This window comes from Pongo pygmaeus, chromosome 5, assembly GCF_028885625.2.
Source record: "Pongo pygmaeus isolate AG05252 chromosome 5, NHGRI_mPonPyg2-v2.0_pri, whole genome shotgun sequence".
In the NCBI taxonomy this organism is placed as follows: domain Eukaryota; kingdom Metazoa; phylum Chordata; class Mammalia; order Primates; family Hominidae; genus Pongo; species Pongo pygmaeus.
In genome coordinates, this window is record NC_072378.2 from 111,142,828 (window position 1) to 111,166,690 (window position 23,863).

Consider the following 23,863-nt stretch of genomic DNA (forward strand, 5'->3'; position numbering starts at 1 on the left):
TTTTTTTGTATTTACTCGATATTTTAAACAAACAAAAATCTAGAGAATGACATAATAAATGTATTTTCTGCATATCCACTACTCTTTACTCAGATCCTAACATTCTCAGTTTTGAAAAGATGTGGGCCAGTCACAGTGGCTCATGCCTGTAATGTCAACACTTTAGGAGGCCAAGGAGTGCAGATCACTTGAATCCAGGAGTTAGAGACCAGCCTGGGCTATAAGGCAAAAAAACCCCGTCTCTACAAAAATTAGCCAGGTGTGGTGGCATGCAGCTGTAGTTCCAGCTACTTGGGAGCCTGAGGTGGGAGGATCAATTGACCAGAGGCTATAGTGAGCTGTGATCCTGCCACTGCACTCCAGTCTGGGTTGGCAAAGCAAGACCCTGACTCAAAAAAAAAAAAAAAAAAAAAGATGTAAACATTACAGGCCCAGCTGTGGTCCCCTGTGTACACTTCTCCATTCCTAATCCCCTTCATGCACACTTTCCCACAGGTAATCACTGTCCCAAATTTGCTTTAATTATTCCCATCATGTTTTATGCTATGACTACTAATGTGTGAATCTATATTCCATTGTATGTTAATACCAACGTTTTTTCATTTATTTTATCGCTGATGGGCAATTTAGGTTATTTCCAGATTTTTACTATTACAGATGCTTCTGTGAACATCCTTACTCATTTCTCCTTGTGCACATGTGCAAAATTTCTCTGGAGTACATACCTGGGAGTGGAATTACTAGAATGTGGTGCATGTACATGTTGTTGTATTTATCAATAGTTCACTCTTATTTATTGCTGTGTATTCCATTACATAGATATACCATAATTTGTTTATCTAATCACTTATTTATAGACATTTGGGTTCTTTCTGTTTTTTTGACTATTAGAAATAAAGCAGCTATAAACATTTGTATATACATTTTTGTATAGGCATATGCTTTGGTTTCTCTTAGGCTCGGGGGCTGGGAACCCCCTAGGAATGGAGGAATAGCTGGGTCATATGGTAGGTTTATGTTTAACTGTTTAAGAAATTCCTGATCTGCTTTCCAAAGTGTTCATACTATTTTATATTCCCAGTAGCAGTATGTGAAAGTTCTTGTTGCTCTACATCCTCACCAACACTTGGTATGATTAGTAATTTTTAGATATCCTGTGATATGTGTGGTTTTTCATTGTTTCAATTGACAGTTCCCTGATGACTAATGATATTGGGTGTCATAGGCATATTTTCCATTTATATATCTTTTTTGTAAAGTTCAAATTTTTTGCCCATTTTTAAAATTGAGTTGCTTGGTTTTTATTGAGTTCTGAGAATTTTGTATGTAATTTGTATACAAGTTCTTTATTAGATATGTAATTTGCAAATCTCTCTCAGTCTGTGGCTTGTCTTTTTATTCTCTTAGCAGTGTCTTTCAAAGAGAAGTTCTTAGTTTTGATGAAATTTAGTTTATCAACATTTCCTTGTATTGATTTCTTGTATGGGCATTTAGGTTGTTGATGTTCTATCTAAGAAATCTTTGCCTAAACCAAGATCACAAAGATTTTCTCCAGTATTTTCTTCTTCTTTTGTTTGAGACAGAGTCTCACTCTGTTGCCCAGGCTGGAGTGCAGTAGTGCAATCTCAGCTCACTGCAACCTCCATCTCCTGGGTTCAAGCGATTCTTGTGCTTCCTGAATAGCTGGGATTACAGGTGTGTGGCACCATGCTCAGCTAATTTTTGTATTTTTTTTAAGTAGAGACAGGGTTTCACCATGTTGGGAAGGCTGGTCTTCAATTCCTAACCTCAGGTGATCTGCCCAACTCAGCCTCCCAAAGTGCTGGTGACACAGGATTTTTCTCAGCTACTTTGCCAACCAGGGACTCACTCGGCCATGGGCCGAGGCACCCCACTCACTTGGTCCATCTGTGCTATAGCTTGTACCGACGTTCAGCGGTTCCCGAGCTCTTGTCATGCATCTGAAAAGGAGGAGGATATGCTGACAATTTGAAGTGTAAGAATGGGTGGAGAAGAATTTTACTGAGTGATGGAACAGCTCTCAGCATTAAGGGGACACGGGGTGGTCCCTCACCCCCACAGTCAGGTGGTTTCTCTCTCTCTCTCTGTGTCTGGGTCTGGGGCTTTTTATGGACTCAGAATGGGGAGTGCATACAGATTGGTTTGTGAGTATGCAATAAAAGTTAAAGTGAAGACAATATTCAAAGGTGGGTGCGATAGTGTATAAAACCAATTAGGAAAGGGTAGGTATGTAGCCTGGCATGGTGGCTCGTGCCTGTAATCCCAGCACTTTGGGATCAGAGGAAAGCATGCCAAACGGGAAGACAGGTTCTCAGTCCAGTCCCTGGATTTACCTGGGACTTGTAGCTAGGCTTTAAACTGTCTTCAGCTTGAAGGTCAGGTTTCACCAGGGACCCGTTCCTACCCCCTATCTGCCTAGGCATTTGTCTGCGTCTTGCTGCTGTCAGTTCTCCCCTCTGAAGAGGTACATCTAACTGCCATTAGAATAGGGATGATGACTGATACTAACTGCTTCCTGCTGACAGGAGTGCTGTTTTGGGAAAATGGCAGTCAGATCTCCCTCAGAGGCCTATCTAAGGGTCCCCAGTAAAAGGGAGCCATCGTCTGAGGCTCCAGTTTCATGACTGGAGTTTAATGGCCTGAAAATGAGAAGACAAACAGATTATTAGAAGACATGTATCAAAACAAAATAAGGGGGTAAGGACAGCTCAAAAATCCCGAGGCTGCCAACATGCCCAGATAACAGGTGGCTATAGTTATGCCTGCTAAGATTTGGGTGCATGAGGCTTGGCTTTGGTCAGCTTCTTTGGTCTTATTTTTCCAAACAAAGAAACCTCTGGGTTACGGGCACCCTGTTTACTCCTATCACCTGGCAGGATTTGCAGGATAATTGCCCAGAACTAGAATATTGATCCAGATTTTTGCATCACCCATCCCTTTTGTTTCTTCTGAGCTGCAGCTGATGATCACTGGTTGGTTCACAGAAATAAGCAGGGTTAGTCTAAAATGCAGACAAAAACTTAAAAACAACTAATGAGACTAGAATTTAATGAAAAGTGTATGATAAATTTTGAAACATAATTTTTCTCTCTCCAGTCCTCATTTTTGTTAAAAACAAATCATGATAGGACTGAGTCATTTGCAGAATAAACTTTAGTCTTATATTTGGCCTGGTTATTTGCATAAAGTACAGCAAGAATAATTATTTTTCACACAGGCTTTTAAAATTGGCTTTGATGGAACTTTGTTCCACAAGGAATTTCAGATAAGACCTTTTAAAGCTGAGCCCAGCCATGGGTTTGTATCCTCAAATACCTATGAGTTGGGTAAATTCCTCTCTTCTTGAGGTCCCAAGATAACATGGGGTTCCTGCGCCTATTAGAAAGTGACATTCTTTATTCACCACAGATTAGGAACCCTGTACAGGGACTGTGTAGAAGACAAAGTATGAGGCCAGTTTTCCCAAGGGGCTTTTATTGGTTCTGCAAGTCAAACTTGATTTCTTAAAGGTAAGCACACCCTTCCAGTCAAAGCCTTGGTAAAACAACCAGTTTCTCCAATTGTGTCCTGTTGCAAAAGAAAATGGATTCTTACTGCACTGGTGCAAATAACTGTATTGCTGCAAATTAAGAATACTCAAAAATAGTTTCCAAGTTCTGGGGAAACCAGGCAGAAAGAAATAAATGTGCTCCAAATTTTGTTCACTGGAGTATACCTTACTCAATTGTTAAAAGCTATAGATAGCTCAACATAAAAGTTTCCTTGACTCTGAAAAACAAAACAAGGATCAGCAATGTTTTAAGCAAAAAAAAAGATTACTTCAGCTTTCTATTAGTTCAGTACATTCTATTAACTCTTCTTCTGCTTGATATTCACAGACATTTCAGCTCTTCATGAGTCCTGTACATTTTCCCTCTATTCCAATGTCACAATCTCCAAAGTTATCAGAAACCTGCATTTGAGAGCACCTGTCAAAGTCCCATAGCTGATTATAAACCATCTTTTGAAAAGGATCAAAATAAGACAATTGTCTGTGAATGACAAAATGTCTTTGGGTAATAACAGTCAAAACCATGATTGACAAAGAAATTTGGTTATTTCTGAGCTTTACAATAACAACATAATAATTTTAATTACGATTGATAGCATATACTCAGACATTAGAATTTTAGAAATCTGATACAATTTTGGAACATATGTATTTTTCACTAAAATATAACCTGAAGAAGATTAAACATTTTTATTTTGGCAATCCCACATAACTAAACATGTCAATTAATCCTGTTTACCTCTCTTTTGGATGCTCCAGGAGCCCTCTGTAGTATTCAAAAGTAAGGGGTCAGAAAAGACAACCTTGAAACTGAAGTTTGATTTTGGGAAGCCTGTTAAATACGTTAGAAGTTTAAAACACTTTATATTATGAAATACAGTTCCAGATTACCATAAGTCATTTATTTAGCCAAAATGATGACTCAAAAATTTTTAAAAAGGTAAAAACCTTTACTCATTAAGAGTGAAGACAGCTTTCCAAACAATCCATCTCTGGTCTCTCCCACACCCTTTATTTTTTGATGAAATCAAATCTAAAGATAATTCTGTCCAATCTTAACCAGTTTGACCATGAGGTGAGATTCTTATAAACCTTTACAAATTTTTGTTAAAGAGTAGATCAGTGCCTTAAGAAAACCTTGTTGTGCTTTTATTCTAATGTTCAATTTACAGAAAAACCATGTAATACCCTTTTGAATTTAGTCAGTATGTTCACACACAGAATTTCTTTGGCAAGATTAATTTTTACAAACCTTCCACAACTTGTTTAAACCTTCGACTTTATCTTATCCATCTTAAAACAATTATTTAAACCTCTAGGCAAAAATTTAAATTCCCATGCCTTCTTATAATCCTTTACTAAAAACACATTTTGCTTTCCTTAGACACCTTGATGTAAATCTGTTTTCAGTAGTCTCAATTACATGGTATAATGGTAAACCTTAGCAATTTTTAATTTTAATGTAAAGCCTGGTAAGTTATTTTAATTATGTGCTACCAATTATACCTTAAGTTGTAGCCACTCTGGTGTGCTATTGGTAATATGGCCTTATGAAACTGTAAAGCAAGCAAGGTGAACAATTTTCAAAAGCGAAAGAAGCAGGCTGGGTGTGGTGGCTCACACCTGTAATCCCAGCACTTTGGGAGCCCAGCCAGGTGGATCACCTGAGGTCAGGAGTTCAAGACCAGCCTGGCTAACATGGTGAAAATCCGTCTCTACTAAAAAAAAAAATAGAAAAGTTAGTTGGTCATTATGGTGTGTCCCTGTAGTCCCAGCTACTCAGGTGGGTGAGGCAGGAGAATCACTTGAACCTGGGAGGCAGAGGCAACCAAGATCATGCCACTGCACTCCATCCTGGACAACAGAATGATACTGTTGAAAAAACAAAAAAGAGAAAAAAAGCCAAAGAAGCAGTTTATAACTTTAAAGCATTTAGCAAACCTAGTATCTGACCTGCATAATTTAGACCACTTGTTTACATTTTGAAGACATTTGTTATTTTACCAATAATCTCTAAAACTTTTTATTTTTCAAATATTAAAATCATTTGAACTAAAAGATATTATAGCTTTTATTTTTCCTTCAAAAAATATTTTATCTAAGTGCTTATTTTTCTCTAAGCCAATTAGAGCTCTTTTTTATACAAACATCACACACATTACGCATATATAACTATACAGACAGAGGATCCAGTAGTTCTAAGATTTTTCATTGTCCAATCTCCTAATTAGATTACTGACCTCAGGATGGAGCCCTTCAAGATCAGGGCTAGGAAAGCATGCAGTTTCTAGGGCCTAATAAATACTTATGGCTGGAAGACAAAAACAGATTTTGAGAGGGATTTATCTGCTTTTAATTCTTTGGGTTTCATGAGGAAAACAGAGGTTTTTTTCTCAAATGGGGTCAGTGGTGCCTCTTCCATTTTTTCCAGGGAGTCCCAGGCCATCAGAAGTTATCTTAGGGCCTCTCATGCATGCATTAAGAGTGGCAAGACAAAATGGAGAAAAGTAATTCAGTTGACTGAAAAAGAAAATCTTTTTCCAGTGAAACAAGATGCAAGAAGAGGAAAACATAGAGGCCTTTTAAATATGCCTATAGCTTGGATATCCACTTTTAATTAAGCTGACTTTTGACCATAGTGCTCTTATTTTAAAAAATCCTTTTAAATCCCTTGTTACTCAACTTTAGCCTCACCAAGTGGCCAATATTTCTGGCTTTTGAACTTTACTAAAAGTAACCTCCCAAGTGAAACCAACAAGCCTTAAGTAAGGTTGTGACTTAACTGCCTGTGTACAAGGTATTTTCAAAGAGATGGTAAGCAGTTTTTACAAAATCTAGAATTTTTAAAGATAGCTCAGAGAAAGGAAGATTTAAGAAAGGAAGCTAGAAGTTAGTTGTTCATGGAGGGGAAGAGAATCAGCAAATGATAAAAGTCACACAGGTATTAGCCAGAAAGTACTCATTCCCTAAGCCAGGATTGAACCTGGGCTTCCATTGTAAAATGGCAGAGACCAAAAGAAAGTACTGCCACGTGGTTACAAGGTCAAGCTCCCAAGGACATAAAACAAGATGGAGACCTTATTCAGTTTTTTTCCCTTCAGAGACCTGTAGCAAAGTCTGTAACTGACCAGTTTGCACGGCTGGCTTCAACAGTGGGCTTATGGGGTCCTAGGTCTGTGTTCTATCCTGTCTTACTCCTTATGACAGAACTATACAGAAAGACACACAAAGCATAGCAGATTGGCTACAGCTTAAGATTAGCCTCACAAATCCTTTTTTCCATTAATCAAAACTTTACAGAAGAATAAACAGTGATTTTTATCCTTCCTTTTACTGGTTTGCACAGGGAGAAAGAGGCCAGAAGTCTGACTGGTAAGAACTTTTACTCTTTTACTGGCATGTCAGGCTTCTGGGTTCCCTTCCCAGTTCAATTTTAAGCCAAGCAGTTTAAGGTTTGGGGAAATTAAACTTTTCACAGTTTGGGGGATACATCCAAGGGCAGTATCCTGTGGTACAGGGACACAATTACCCATCCACGAAGAGAAGACAGAAGATGAAAAAGAAGACATTTATTTCAAAGGAGTCCCAGTGATTTAGGATGCATTCAAAAGAAGTACAGACTGAAGATGGCTGGTTACCCATCTGGACAGAGGGGAAAAAGGCATCCTTTAGTTCCTTTCTCTTCCCAGCATGTACCTAGGGTACGTGAGGGAGAGAAAGAAAAGGTGTCCCCTTTCTTTCTTCCATCTTTGTATCTCCAAGTTCCGGTGACCTTAGCAGGTGCTGCCCACGGGTGCCAACACGGCTTTCACCTGTGTGGAACAGGGAGGCCTAGAGGGTAGGAATTATCTGTACTCACCTACGCCCTGCCTATCCTCCCTGCTGTCAGTAACCTTTGAGTTTCCTAGACCTCATCTATGCCATAGATACAAGCATGACCTCTTTCCATGAAGCAGGGGTTTAATTGGCAGGAATTAGTCCTACTTGCCTATGCTGTGTCCCTTGACTTTCATTGCCATCTGCTTCTCGATCCCTCAGATCCAGTTTTTCTTTCTAGGGCTTCAACCTGAAGCTTGAAATTGAGTTTGGGACAAAAAGGTGCCTCAGGAGGGTGCATGGGCTCATTAAGTTAGGGAGTCCCATGAATTTGGGTCCTGGCCTAGTAAGATCCTTCCAAAAGGACAAAAGAAAACCCTTGCATGGAAAAGCTCTCTGTATTCACAGGGCTGTGTTTAACTCCTGATACTGTGGAGAAAAGACAAAAAGCAGCTTAAGTACAAGAAGGGGGAAGTGCCTGGGAGAAAAAGCCTCTTGCTCTATGCAAATGGGTTCCTTCAACAGGGAAAAAAAAAAGACACTTTTAATCCCTGTATCCTCCTTGCCTCTAAGAACAGATGGAAACTGCATTGTTCTGAATTGCATATCTGACAGCTGGGCCAAATGCTCATTCTCCCCAGTAATATCTCTGTAGTTTGCAGCAACTCTCTTAACATTGTAAAAGAAGAGATAGGTGCCTTGACAGACCCCCCAAAAAGAAGGAAAATGTGGTAGAAAAAACTGGATTAGAACGAGGTTGACACTCCCAACGCTTGAGAGCAATGGGGTGAAGGGTGGGTATAGGGGTCCTCTCCAGCATCCTCTCCTCTGTAGCTGCGCCATTCGCTCTTAATTGGCTCACCAGAGGTTTGTTGCTTCATCTGTCTTCAGCACAAAGTCTGAGGACAAGAAGCCTTGGAAATGAAAGTAAAAGAGTTTAGGTCCGCATTTACTCACCCTTCAGGGATCCCGGATGAGCCCCGAGACTGGGATTACAGTTGTGAGCCGTCATGCCTGGATTCCAATATTTTCTTCTAGAAGTTTTATAGTTTTCAGTTTTACATTTAAGTTCTATGATCCATTTTGAGGTGATGTTTTATATGGTGTAAAGTAGGGATCAAATTTCATTGCTTCCTGTATTTTTAAAGCTCTGTTATTAGGTATATATACATTTATAATTTTTATAGTTTCCTGATGCCTTGACACTTTTACCATTATGAAGTATTCCTCTTCATTTCTAGTAATACTTCTTGTCTCAAAGTCTGTCTTGTCTAATATTAGTATAGCCACCTTAGGCTTTTAGGCCCAGTGTTTACATGTGATATCTTTTTCCATCTTTTTATTTTTAACTTATTTGCCTTTGAATTTAAAATGTATCTCTAAACAGGATATAATTAGTTCTTATGTCTTTATCCAGTCAGACAATCTTTGCCATTTGATTAAAGTCTTTAGTCTATTTTTATTTAATGTAAAAATTGAGGACAGGCATGGTGGCTCATGCCTGTAATCCCAGCACTTCGGGAGGGTGAGGTGGGCGGATCACTTGAGGTCAGGAGTTCAAGAGCGGCCTGGCCAACATGGTGAAATCCCATCTCTATTAAAAATACAAAAATTAGCCGGGTGCGGTGGAATGTGCCTGTAAACCCAGCTACTCGAGAGGCTGAGGCAAGAGGATCACTTGAACCCAGGAGGCGGAGGTTGCGGTGAGTTGAGATCATGCCACTGCACTCCAGCTTGGGTGACAGAGCAAGACTCCATCTCAAAAAAAAAAAATGATATGACCATATCAATTTAGGTATTTTTAAATTTAATGACATTTAGGTCAATTTTTATTTAATGTAATAATTGATATGGCCATATCATTTAGGTCTGCCATTTTGCTATTTGTTTTCTTTTTGTCTCATCTACCTTTTGTTTTTCTGTTCCTTCTTTTCTGCCTGCCTTTTCATTAATCAAATAATTTTTAGTAATCAATTTTAATTCCTTGATTGGCTTTCTAGCTATATCTCTGTGCATAATTTTTTAGTGCTTTCTTTGAGTATTACAATGTGCATCTTTAAGTCATTCCAATCTATTTTAAGTTAATACAGAATTCAGGTAAAATATAGGAGCCTTATAACAGTATATACCCATTTACATCCATCTTTAATGCTGTTTTTTCACATATTTATTTATTATAACATCTATATATAGTGTTATAGTTTTTGTTTAAACAGTAATTTAAAGTTATCTTTGTAAAGAAATTATGAGGAAAAGTGTGTGTGTGTGTGTGTGTGTGTGTGTGTGTGTTAATCCTTCCTTTGGACCCAAGTTGCCAGTGGTGTCATTTCTCTTCAGCCTGAAGAACTTTATTTAACATTCTTGTAGTGTAAATTTCCTAGTGACAGATTCTCTCCATTTAAAGAAATCTTTATTTTGCCTTCATTTTTGAAGGCTAGTTCAAAAGGCTGGATATAGAATTCTTGATTATTTTCCCCCACCTTCAGCACTATCAATATGAAAGTTCCAGTGTCTTCTGTCCCTTATTATTTACAAGAGGCCACCTGTTAATGATATCGTTGTTCTCTCTAGATATAATATATTATTTTTCTCTGCTTTCAAAATTTTCTTTTTGGCATTCAGCAGTTTGACTGTGATGAGCTTAGGAATTGTTTTCTTAGTGTTTATCTTGCTGGGGGGGTCTTTGAACTTCTTGGATCTATAAGTTAAAGTTTTTCACACAATTTGCAACTTTTATTTTGGGCTGTTCTTTTTATTTGTTTGTTTGCTTTTTACAGTGTCTTCCTCTGTCATCCAGGCTGGAGTGCAGTGGCACAATCGTAGCTCACTGAAGCCTCAACCTCCCAGGCTCAAGTGATCCTCCCCTCAGCTTCCTGAGTAGTTGGGACCACAGGTGGTGCATGCTATCACACCTAGCCTTTTTTTTTTTTTTCCTGTAAGGATGAGGTCTCACTATTTTGCTCAGGCTGATCTCGAATATCTGGGCTCAAGTGATCCTCCTGCCTTGGCCTCCCAAAGTGCTGGGAATATAAGCATGAGCCACTGTACCCAGCCCCATTATTTCTTCAAAATGACCCACATTTTTTCCTAGAGATCCATAGGTCTCTAAGACTTAGTTAATTTTGTTTAATATTATTCTCTCACCGTGAGACAGGATTTGCAATGTGAACAAAGGCCCGCTGTCTTTAGATTGGGTAATTTCTTTATATTGGGTAATTTCTACCTCCAATACTTCATCCTTCAAAAGTATGACTGAAAAAATGCATTCAGTAGTTATCTGTAGTAGGGTTTGCATGACCACTTTATTCCAATGCCATAAACAGAGGTTGATTAGCAAATATTTTTAAAGCCACTCTTAAGTGAAATATGACTACCAAATAACCTTTAGGATGGCAATAAAATGGTCAAGGCAAGAGTACAGTCTATCCACTCCTGAATTTTTGTATAGTTTCCAGACAGTTTCATGCCCCAGGAATTACTGGGACTTCGGTAAATAATATTTTGCATTTTAATATCTGTTTTGCATATTATTATGTTATATAATTTATGCTATTAGACTGATACTGAGTTATTACAGAGGAAAGATACCAATATACTTCAAAAGTATGACTGGAAAATGCATTCAATAGGTTTGCTTAGCAGATTGGAGATGGAAGATAAGAAAGGTCTGGGAACTTTGAAGATAGAAATTACCCAATCTTTAGATACATACTTTTCATCTCTAGAATTTTCTCTTTTTTCATAGTTTACATTTTGTTTTTGAGATCCCCTATCTCTTCAGTAAGTAAGATCACTTCATATCTTAAATTCTTTGAAAAATATTATTTTCTAATTCATCTAACATATTTATAATAGAAACTTTGAAATCTTGTTTGCTAAATTCAATGGCTGAGCCCTTCAGAGTCTGTTTTTATTGATTGCCTGTTTGTTTGCATGCCTCATAATTTTCGGTTGAAACTTGAACATGTAGAGAATATTTTGAAATAACTCTGATTCTACTGTGTTAATCCAAGGATTATTGAGTTTTTGTTCCTAGCAGATAGCTTGCCGGAGCTCACGTTGCAAATCCTGTCTCACTGTGGTGTGCGGCAGCTGATATCTCTGCTTAGTTCTTATAACTTTCGGATGCTGCCTTTCTTTATTCTGGCTTCTGTTCAGTCTACCAAGCATCTGCACATTTTATTGGCCCTCTAGAAAGCCCACAGCTTTGTAATTCTTCTTGCAACTGTAGCTTTTCAAACTCTCCCCCAATTTCTATCAGTTTTTCGGATATTTTCCACTATGTTTAAATAGTTTTGTTTAGCCCAGATTTAATAATAGTTATCTGTAGTAGGGTTTGCATGACCACTTTATTCCAATGCCATAAACAGAAGTTGATTAGCAAATATATGTATATTTGCATATGTTTATTTTACATAATTTAAGGCTGTTAGACCAATATTGGTTATTACAGAGCATAGATACCTTGAAAGAGGCCAAGATGGAGCGGAAATGCAGGTTGGAGCTACCAAAGGGCAAAAAACTATTCATCAACCTTTAACTACAATAAATCTTCCCTTTGGGTATTTGGGTAAAGTGTTTCATTTGTAAACACTTTGCCCTTGCAGTCATTTACATCTGCATAATTACAACACCTTTGCTTTATTTGGCATGCAGGAGAATCTTCTTAAATATTAAACCTAACCACTTTGAGTGATTTGCATCCTGCTTTTGTCATACATTTAGAGCCTTGGGATTTTTTCTCAGAATGGAGTAGGAAACAAATAGAGTCTGGATAGGGAAATTGAAAAGCTTCCTGGTATTTTTCTGTAGAAAGATTTCTTAACATGGCTTCTTGGGTGTGTCTCTCTGATGTCAAACATACACACGTATTCAAATAAGAGTTATACAAGCACGTCTTGTACATTTTTGGCATCTATGTCTCTTAAGACACAGGACATTCTATCTGGTGTTCTGATCGAACCACTTTTGCATATGTTACTAGACTGAAAATTATTGGAAGGTAGAGAAATCTCTTATTTGTTTTTATATTCCCAACAGCCTAGGATAGAGCCTAGAACATTAAAGAATACTAAAATTTTAATAGTGTAACTGAAAAGCAGGTTAGTTGGTCACTTCATGTAGAGTCCAATTAACAAGAGCAAATTCTGATACAAAGAAGTGTATTTATTTCAAAACCAGCTTAGGGGAAGAGGCACAAAGCATCCTGCCTTTAAATGTGCCACTTCACCTTTGGAGCAAAAAGTAGTGGGTGTTTTTATAAGGTAGGGGAGAAAATGAGCAAGGGCAAGGGTCCCTCTGCTACTGGGCAAGTATCTGAGCTGGCACCTTCTTGGGCAGAAGTAAGTTGTAAAAGTGGCCATGTGGGTGTGCTTTCAACATGCCCTCCTAGTGGGCATGAGTTCTGAGATGACCCTGTGGAGAGTTCTGTGGGGGCATGCTTTGGTTTGCAAATAGACTGTTAACTTTCGAGGAGAGATCCTCGGGGGGAAAATATATATTACGAAGTCCTCTGTGGGTGTTTTGTAGAAGGACATAGAGGGACTAGTGCTCGATTGCTATTTATTTATTTATTTATTTATTTATTTAGTGTGTGTGTGTATGTGTGTATGTGAGAGAGAGAGAGAGAAAGAAAGAGACAGAGAGAGAGAGACAAGGTCTTGCTCTGTTGCCCAGGCGGGAGTGCAGTGGCACGATCATACCTTACTGCAGCCTCAAACTCCTGGGCTCCAGGGAGCCTCCTATCTCACCCTCCCAAGAATCTGGGAGTACTGTTGTGTGCTGCCATGCCCAGCTAGTTTTTAAAGTATTTTTTTTTTTGTAGAGATGGGGTCTTGCTTTGTTGCCCAGGCTGGGCTTGAACTCCTGGCTTCAAGTAATCCTCCTACCTCAGCCTCCCAAAGTGCTGGGATTATACCTATGAGCCACTGTTCCTGGTCTAGTTTGCACTTTTTTTTTTTTTTTCTGAGACAGAGTCTTACTCTGTTGCCCAGGCTGGAGTGCAGTGGCACAATCTCAGCTCACTGGAACCTCCACCTTCCAGATTCAAGCCATTCTCATTACTCAGCCTCCCGAATAGCTGGGATTACAGGCGCCCGCCACCACACCCAGCTAATTTTTGTATTTTTAGTAGAGACGGGGTTTCGCCCTGTTGGCCAGGCTGGTCTCGAACTCCTGACCTCAGGTGATCCACCCACCTCGGGCTCCCAAGGTGCTGGGATTACAGGTGTGAGCCAACACACCCAGCCGATTGCATTTTTAAGATAAAAATTTTACCATGCTGGATATATTATAGTAGCTATGTACTTCAGTTTCTCAATTGTTAAACAAACTTAATAGAAGTACTACATTATAGAATTTTGGGGATTAAATGAAATAGTCTTCTGAGCACAACAAATATATTATCAGCACAACAGCTAGCTCTATTGAGTCTTTATTATTATAATAGCAGTAATAGTCAGACTTGGAAGGGGTGAAAGAGAACAACAGTCCATTTTATTTTTGTGGCATATATATCATAGGTCATAAGCCCTTGGATTATTTAGATGCCATGTTAAAACTTGACAAAACTAGAAATGTTGTGAGTGTGCAATAGCAGGTGATAACTAATCCAATCATTAATTTATTCTTGAATTTGATCAGAAGACAGACCTAACTTCATCTATTGCCAATTATTATTGTAACAAAATCTATTGGAATTTCATTTTAGGCACTTCAGTACAACAGTGTGAATTTCAAAAGTGAGATATTTTATGTGGGTTTTTAAAGTAGGTTTTCAAACCAGTTAAAGGCTCTAAAACCCGTTAAGAAGGACACTATGGGTCAGGAATAGCATTTTATGAGGACTCTTGAGAAAACGGTGCTGTGTCCCCTCCACCATGGTATAAGTGGAGGTTACTCTCACTTGTTCTCTTACTTGATATCTCTCCTTGTTCTCTCACTTGGTATCGAGTGAGAAGGGCTTGAGAGGGATGACTTAAGAGATTTAAAGGATTCCCCCCAGTTGCGGGGAACAGAGGACCAGGGTCTGACTCTCCGAGACACCCAACAAGGAGAGAACTGTGGCTGGCTTACTGTTCCCACAGAAAGAGCTATACTGTAATGGTGTCTGTGTTGAATTTGCCTACACTCCAGCCTTTGTCAGGGCAAAGGAAATGTATTTCCTGCAGATTAGAGATGGGCCTAGTGGAGGAGAGGGGTAGCCTGGAATTTGACTCCTGTCCAAATAGATGCCTGAAAGGGCAGTGAGGTTCCAACGGTGAGTCTTTTGAATGACAGCCAAAAAGCCAGGAGAAGAATGAATTATCCAAGTCAATGGAGCTATGGCCAGGAAGGAACTCTGAGGTGAGACTCTGAATAACCCATGAAAGTGCATCTGAGAAAAAAGAATTAGCTTCAAACATCAGCAGACAGGTGTTTTGGCAGGAAGACTCGTGTTGGAATCTCCTTGCCTTCCTTCCCCAGCCTCCCTGTCTCCCATGCCTACCTTGGAAAGATCCAACAGCTAGGGATGGCGAAAAGTCGCGGAAGAGAAGAAAAGCAGCTGATTTCAATCCCTTCCCAGGTTCCCTGGGGCTGGGGAAAAGATTTGATTACCTAGTGAAGGTTGGTTTGTTACCTGCAGTGACCATAAGCCTTTCTTTAACATTGACCAAAAGAATCAAATGGGCCTGCTGAAGTGGTCATCTAGTGTCAAGGGAAAATTTTTCCCCACTGAATAAATTTTAAGAAGACAGTCAAGACAAGAGGCTGTAGATTATATCCTGTTCGTGCTTATTCAATAGACGCATAAATCTGTAATTTTTAATATTTGGTATAGAAGTAGGTTGAAATCCACAGTAATTCACAGAAACTTGTGCAAGGGTTTTTTTGTTTTGTTTTCTTTTCTTTTCTTTCTTTCTTTCTTTTTTTTTTTTTTGAGACAGAATCTCACTCTGTCCCCCAGGTTGGAGTACAGTAGGATGACCTCAGCTAACTGCAGCCTCCACCTGCCAGGTTCAAGCAATTTTTGTGCCTCAGCCTCCTGAGTAGCTGGGATTACAGGCATGAGCCAACACGGGCGGCTAATTTTTGTATTTTTAGTAGAGACGAGGTTTCTGCATGTTGGCCAGGCTGGTCTTGATCCTGACCTCAGGTGATCTGCCTGCCTTGACCTCCCAAAGTGCTGGGATTACAGGTGTGAGCCACCATGTCCAGCCAAGGTCTTTTTTCTTGAAAATATCTTCACTCATATAAGCAGTATATGCAATATAAGGATATGCTCTTGGATTTTCTTGATGTGGTCTAATATTTAGTGTTGGCCCCTTAATTATAAAAGTTGCTTTTATCTAAAAGTAGATGTTAGTTGTCAGGCAATGTTTGCTGTAAAAAATAAATAAAAAATAAAAGTAGATGTTAGGATATTTTCTTCTAGCCTGCCTAGTATTTATATTAGATTCTTTCTTTTTTTGAGAAAGAATCTCGCTCAGCTGCCCAGGCTGGAGTGTGCAGTGGCGCGATCTCGGCTCACTGCAACCACGATCTCCTGGGTTCAAGTGACTCTCCCATCTCAGCCTCCCGAGTAGCTGGGATTACAGGCACCCACCACCACGCCTGGCTAATTTTTGTATTTTAGTAGAGATGGGGTTTCACCATGTTGGCCAGGCTGGTCTGGAACTCCTGACCTCAGGTGATCAGCCCGCCTCGGCCTCCCAAAGTGCTAGGATTACAGATGTGAGCCACTGCACCCAGCCTAGATCGTTTCTTAAACACCATAGAAGTCTGAACTTTTTTGAATGAAATTAAATTATTAGAGATTAGTAAAATTTTTGTATAGGATAGTAGACTAACAGATTCTTACTAGGCTGGGTGTGGTGACTCATGCCTGTAATGCCAGCAATTTGGGAGACCAGGGTGGGCTAATCACAAGCCCAGGAGTTTGAGACCAGCGTGGGCAACATGGTGAAACCTTGTCTCTACAAAAGATACTAAAATTAGCTGGTGTGGTGGCACACACCTGTAGTCCCAGCTGCTCAGGAGGCTTAGGTGGGAGGATGGCTTGAGCCCAGAAGGCAGAGGTTGCAGTGAGCAAACATTGCGTCACCGCACTCCAGCCTGGGTGACACAGCGAGACCCTGTCTCATTAAAAAAAGAAAATTTAACCTATCTCAAGCTCTCCATATTGTAAGGCTCTGCATGTCTTGGTTGGATTGTGCTAATATATTTGGCCAATCAGCTCCTTCCTACTGTCTACTTTTGAATCCCTGTCACCACCATCTGAGTCAAGATGACAGTGTTTACACAGTCTCTTCATTGTGTTTTAAGATTATAGTCTTCTTTCTGGTGAGGGAAGAAAGAAAATAGAAATATGGCTTACTGATTGGGCCATGGCTCACGCCTGCAATCCCAGCATTTTAGAGGCCGAGGTGGGAGGATTGCTGGAAGCCAGGAGTTCAAGACCAGCTTGAGTAGCAAAGTGAGACCCTGTCTGTACAAAAGAAACACACACAAAAGAAATATGACTGACTAAAATACATATAATTTTCATAATACTTTAAAATGTAAGAAGGCAAAAAATTTCTGGGCTCAAGGTGGATGATCGCTTGAACCCAGGAGTTCAAGACCAGCCTGGGCAACCTGGCAAAACCTTCTTTCTACCAAAAATACAAAAATTAGCCAGGTATGGTGGTGCACACCTGTGGTTCCAGCTACTCAGAAGATTGAGGTGGGAAATTTGCTTGAGCCTGGGCTGTTGAGATCACAGTGAGCTGAGATTGCACCACTGCACTCCAGCCTGGGCAGTGGAGCGAAACCTTTTCTCAAAAAAAAAAAAAAAAAAAAAAAAGGCAAAAAATTAAATTATTAGTGTGGTAAAGTTTCATTTGGACTTAATATGAAATTCATTACTAGAAATGATGATCATTTGCATAGGGCTTAACTTCCTTTGCTAAGAAAATAGAGTAGTATACTAGGAGACTTCCAGAGCTGCATAGAGCTGCAGGGTCATCTACCAAGACAATTTGTTGTCATCATCAGTGTTAAAACTCTAAATTATTAAGTGCATATGTGCCAGATACTGAGGTTTAAATACACTTTCTCTGATCTTTAATAATTCTAGAAAGGTATGTGTTTGATCCATTTTCAAGATAAGAAAACTCATTCAGAGGGGAAGTAACTTGACCAAGAATACGTTGTAGTTGTAGAGCTGGGAATATGACTCATGTCTGTTTTTTCCACAGCCCGTTTTCACTTGGGTTCCATTAGTTTATTATATATTTTAGAAGGACTTACAGACTTGATTTCCTCAGTGAAGTCAGATTACTCATTTCTTTGGCACAGAATTATGATTATTTGTATTTAATATTTCTTTCTTGTTGGTTTTCATTTTTGGGTTTTTACGGAATCTGACCTCTGATTCTCAATTTTTTATTGTGAAATATAACATACCTTCAGAAAAGAAGATTAAACATATCTATGGTTTTATAAATAATTATAAAATAAATACCCAGTAACTATTATCCAGGTCAGCAAATATTCTACTAGTGTATGAGTCAATTTCCATGGCAAAAGAACTAAGCTTAGGCACTATACTCAAAAAAACTAAAAATAAAATTTTTCTAAATGTGTATTATATCAGTGGAATAAATACAAATATAACTTACCATGTCATAATTTCCCCGACCCTTTCCCCTCTTTTACAGCATGGGTAGGTTCTCTCTCCATGGGGATGATTTTCTTTTGCTGCCCAATAGTCAGCGTCTTCACAGACCTATTTGGTTGTCGGAAAACAGCTGTCATGGGTGCTGCTGTTGGATTTGTTGGGCTCATGTCCAGTTCTTTTGTAAGGTAAGGACTTGGTTTTTTCATGTTGCTTTTTAAAAACTGTTAGATACCTTAAAGTTTTACTTTCAGAAACTCTGCTATTTACAAGCAAAGATCCTCCTTTTCATTTCTTAAAACTTTAAGCAGTATGACTTATAAAACAAACTGTTATCCATAGCAGCAAATCAGAGCTTGAGAATTTGAGTGCTTTTTTTTTTCTTGTAATGCCTAAGACTTAGACATCAATCAGGATATATGTGTTTCTTGGTGCATGGAAAAATGTTTCTCCTTATCTTTTTCTTCTATTCACATAAAAATCCTAATGGCACTCAAGTTATAACAATGAGTTATCTAAAACAGCAGCCTTAGTTTAAGGTCAGTTCAGTCTGAGGCCCATGGGTTACAATAAGTGGTGTTTTAAAGTAGCTGTTCATAGGCTTGATATGAAATATTTTTATTAATGAGACCAAAACTTTGCCATTTATTCCAACTCAGGTAGAGAATTCCTGTCTGTTCTTTAAAAAAAGAACATGCTAACATTTTAAAATATCATGGCAAAATGAAGTGGTCCAATGTACCTTAAAATAAAACTTAATGTCAATGTACTTCTCCTGTGTCTATTAGAATAAGGATCCCCAACCCCTGTGCCACAGACTGGTATGGGTCCATGGCCTGTTAGGAATTGGGCTGCACAGCAGGAGGTGAGCTGTGGGTGAGTAAGCAAAGTTTCCTCTATATTTATAGCTGCTCCCCATTACTTGCATTACCACCTGAGCTCCACCTCCTGTCAGATCAGTGGCAGCATTAGATTCTCCTAGGAGTGCAAACCCTATTGTGAACTGTACATATGAGGGATCCAGGTTGCACTCCCCTTATGAGAATCTAAATGCCTGATGATCTGTCACTTTCTCCTGTCACACCCAGATGTGACCGTCTAGTTTTAGGAAAACAAGCCCAGGACTCCCACTGATTCTACATTATGACGAGTTGTATAATTATTTCATTATATATTACAATGTAATATTAATAGAAATAAAGTGCACAATAAATGTAATGCACTTGAATCATCCCTAACCACTCTCCCCCGGCACCATCCATATGGAAAAATTCTTCCTGAAACTGGTCTCTGGTGCCAAAAAGATTGGGGATTCCTGTATTAGAAGAAAAGACGCAGTGCACTGAAGAGGGACTAACTGTAAGGAGCGGATGGGCACATAACTGCATGGAACACCTCTCCCTGCAGCTCTAGTTCTCCTTGTAAGTCCCTTGCATTGGTAGAATAATCTTCAGTTAGACAAACACTGATTTAATATGTAGCTCTGGCTAACAGGAGGTGATTAAGAAGAAAACCTCTTAAGATAATTTCCATCCTTTGTCTCTACTTTAGTGGTTTATCTTCATTTCCTGCCTCTTTCCTGTCCCTAGCTGTCTTTATGCTGCTTTAGTTGAAAAGCGTTAATGTGGTCATTAAGGAAAAATAAGTCAAATTTACATTTGACTTTTTATTTTTAAATATTTAATCAACAGAATCCTTGGTTTTACTCATTGCTGCCCCCCACCCCCCAACACACATCGCTTCCTCAACTCTAAAGTGAGCCTCATTCTTTCATATTTTCTTCCATCTAATTTAGAAATTCTATTTGGATTTTTGAAAATTATATTTATTTCTTTGTAGAAAATAGATATTTTGTCTTTAAAGTACCTTTATGGGTTTTTTCTTCTAAAATTGTTTTTTAAAGGAAAAAAGCTTTGTTTGGAATAAGATTCTGTGTAGGTAATTCCATGAGATGATTTATTTTAGCAGCAACATAATATTTACATTATTATTAATGTAATTAATGTTATTAATACCTCATCAGATAGCTTCTTTGATCTGGAAGCTTCCAGGTACCTATTGTCAGTGCTTGTGGCTCTACCACTTGCCGAATGTATTACAACTCTAGTTGTGGTAGAGAGGGGACTGAGAGGTAGATAACTTATGTAATCTACTACCTAGTTTGTTAACAAAACACACATACAAAGCAATGTTTTTCAAATTTTTCTGACCACTGAGCAATAAAAATTATGACATATATTTTGATGTGACCCAGTTCTGTCTCTCTTTCTCTACCCTCTAAGTGAAACAAAATTTATTGAAACCAAAATTCCCTTACTACATGTAATATTCTCATATATTCTATAAATTTCATTATTTAGCTTGCTGATCAAAGGCTACTGAAACTTGAGAGCAAGATACAGGAGCAAGGGGAAATGTGGTATAGATTCTGAGTGTCGAGTGGCAGGTCCATTTTTCCTCTAGTTCCAGTTCTGCCTTCTGAGGAAAACCTTCTCCAACAACTTAGGTCAATCACACCCATGTGCCTTCTCTGAATCCTTTTTGCACATATGATTGGTATCCGACAGCCTTACTCATTTACATTGCACTTATTCGGCTGCCAAGCATCACAAACTGGAACCATGTGTTACTGAAGGGAAAACCTGGAAGTGAAAAGGGTTCAGCAGTAGTGAAAATACCATCACAAAGCTCATATACTTCACTCTGTAGGAGGGAGAAGCTCTGTGGTTTTCCAGCTGAGAGCATTACAGTACAGTGGTACCACTGTACAGGAACTGATGTTCCTGATGATTCTGCTGTGAACAGTATTTTTAATATACACTTTGAAGAAGGCAGAGAGAAATGTATAATAGACTTACATTTTTTTCTTTAAAATTGTTAAATAAAACAAATAAGCACTTTAAGTAAGTTACAATTATCTGGAAAACTGCTTAGGTGGAAAAACTGATACAGAATGAATGAAGTATTAATTTCTGTTTTGTTCTGTGTTATATTATTATTATTTGGGATAGATGTCTTGTTTCTTTAAGCAGACTATGAGTATCTTGAAGGCAGAACCACATTTTTTTTTTTTTTTTTTTTTTTTTTTGAGACAGGGTCTCACTATTACCCAGGCCAGAATGCAGTGGTGTTATCATAGCTGACTGCAGCCTGGATTCCTGGGTTCAAGCCATCCTCCTGCCCCAGCTTCCTGAGTAGCTAGGACTACAGGCATGTGCCATCACACCCAGCTAATTTCAGCTATTTTTTTTTTTAAGTAGAGATGGGGTTTTGCTATGTTGCCAGACTGGTCTCAAGCCATCCTCCTGCCTTGGCCACCCAAAGTGTTGGGATTACAGGTGTGAGCCACCACGTCTGGCCAAGGACCAGATTTTTAATATTCTTTTCTGCAATGTATCTGGTACATAGTAGTTGCTTAATATGTTGGCTAAACAAAGAGTGGAGATTCAGTAAAGGGTGATCAGAGTGAGGTGAGATTAATTTGGGAAAGCCTAGAAGTGACTCTTGAGCCTGATTTGAAGGTGGTGCTAGCTGTGGATTAATAGAGGGAGAAGGGCATCTCAGAGAGGATTGCCAACATGCCTTAATTTTATCAGATTCTAGAGTTCCTTATGATTACCTCAGCATGTTGCTAGACTAGCATTATTGTCCAAAATTTAATTATTAACCAACTTTAATCTTACTTTCTAATAAATTGTTTGCTTTTACTACTGATAGCCTTTTCAAAAAACTTTAACTAGTTTTATTCCTTACCATAATTGTTTCAAAGAACATAATGATATGATCCTTTATCTTCCTAAGAAATGTGCAATTATTTGGTTAAACTGTAAGATTATTTAATCCATTATTCTTTTGACACATGCATGGCCTTACAGCTTGCAAACTGGCATCACTAAAGGAATACACTTAATTTAGTCTTTCTGCAGTCAGAATATGATTTCTTGTTATCTTGCACAATACTGGGAACAGTGCAGTACAGGGCGAAGGTTGGTCTACAGCCCTTAGGCCAGCAAAAACAGGCACAACTGCGCCTCTGTGCAAATGTTCCTGACATAACCTTGGGGAAAAAATTTAAAATGCGGCCTTTTCTTTTACTACCTTGTTTGGTAAGTACCTGGAAAAACTCCATGAAGTAATTAGTTTTCATAGTTAATTCTAACTTTTTAAAAAAATGTTTCATTGAGACTAGGTTTTTGGTTTGTTAATTGAATCACTGTTGATTTTACCCTTCCTGGCACCAACCTTTATTTCTGAGCTGTGGAGAGCACAGTTCTTATTCAGTGCTGTGTGCATCACCTGAAATCCACAGAAAGAGAGGGTGGAACAAAATCACTGATGACCTTAATGGTTATTTTTCACATATTCAGATTAAATTAAAATACGTTTAGTGCTACATTCTTGACTTACTGAGTTTTCCCTCTATTTTGGTTAAATTTTTTTTTTTTTTGGTTAACTTTTACTTGTAGAAAATATGTTGATGAACAAAAACCCACTTTTACTATAAGGTTTTATTCTACCAAGCACACAGTAACAATATTGAAAGCTGCTTTCCATCTTTTTCATCTTTATACAGTTCCATCGAGCCTCTGTACCTTACCTATGGAATCATATTTGCCTGCGGCTGCTCCTTTGCATACCAGCCTTCATTGGTCATTTTGGGACACTATTTCAAGAAGCGCCTTGGACTGGTGAATGGCATTGTCACTGCTGGCAGCAGTGTCTTCACAATCCTGCTGCCTTTGCTCTTAAGGGTTCTGATTGACAGCGTGGGCCTCTTTTACACATTGAGGGTGCTCTGCATCTTCATGTTTGTTCTCTTTCTGGCTGGCTTTACTTACCGACCTCTTGCTACCAGTACCAAAGATAAAGAGAGTGGAGGTAGCGGATCTTCCCTCTTTTCCAGGAGAAAGTTCAGTCCTCCAAAAAAAATTTTCAATTTTGCCATCTTCAAGGTGACAGCTTATGCAGTGTGGGCAGTTGGAATACCACTTGCACTCTTTGGATACTTTGTGCCTTATGTTCACTTGGTGAGTATGCTCCTTCACTGATCATGAATATTACTATTTCATAAAGAAAAACTTCTTTGAAGAGAAAGATAGGTCAAGTTAAAGTTGGCCTCAAACATTATCCTGGGTAATTTGGGTATTCTTGAAATGAAAGGTCTCTCAAGACAATGTCAACACATCCATCAGACCACTAAACAGAGAGAGTATGTTTCGTAGTGTGCTTTGGTATTCTAAAAACCCCGCAAACCCAGCCAGACACCATGGTGCCTGTCTGTGGTCCCAGCTACTAAGCTGAGGCAGGAGGATCGCTTGAGCCCAGGAGTTCAAATCCAGCCTAGACAACATAGAGAGACTCTACCTCTAAAAATAAAATAAAAGTCCCCAAACAAACACAATTTTTTTAAAAAAGGAAGGCTAAAATCGTGGAACAAATTACATTCAATATAAAACATTCGATAGGTCTCTTTTTCTTCATGTGACTTTTATCAGGGACAAAGCTAGTGCTATGATTTTGCTACCATAAGTAAATTGTTTTTCAACCGAAGGGTGTAGGTAATTAGCAAAAAAGCCATGACGTTGATACAAAGAAACATTACATCTACTTGTGGTACACTTCTGGGAAGATGGGAATTCTATTCAGAGGAATATCTGAGAAAAGTTACTCAAGATCTAAATGAGGAAAGAGAGCTATGGTTTTATAGGAAATTAGGATTTCAAGTGCTCAAGCAGTTTATATTGTTTATCTCTATTTCAAAGGCAAAATTCAGCTTCATTATACTGAAATACGAATAATTAGTGTCTAGACTGGGGTTGGTGCCTCACGCCTGTAATCCC

The 23,863-nt window shown here is 38.7% G+C and overlaps 1 protein-coding gene across 1 annotated transcript in view; it reads left to right on the forward strand.

Annotated features, from left to right (window-relative positions):
- Window positions 1-23,863, forward strand: part of SLC16A10 (solute carrier family 16 member 10) — a 140,317-nt gene that overhangs the window by 71,660 nt on the left and 44,794 nt on the right. The window contains exons 2-3 of the mRNA XM_054492240.2: window positions 18,067-18,211; window positions 22,597-23,050. Of these exons, the coding sequence (XP_054348215.1) occupies window positions 18,067-18,211; window positions 22,597-23,050 (599 nt within the window). The remainder of the gene's footprint in view (window positions 1-18,066; window positions 18,212-22,596; window positions 23,051-23,863) is intronic.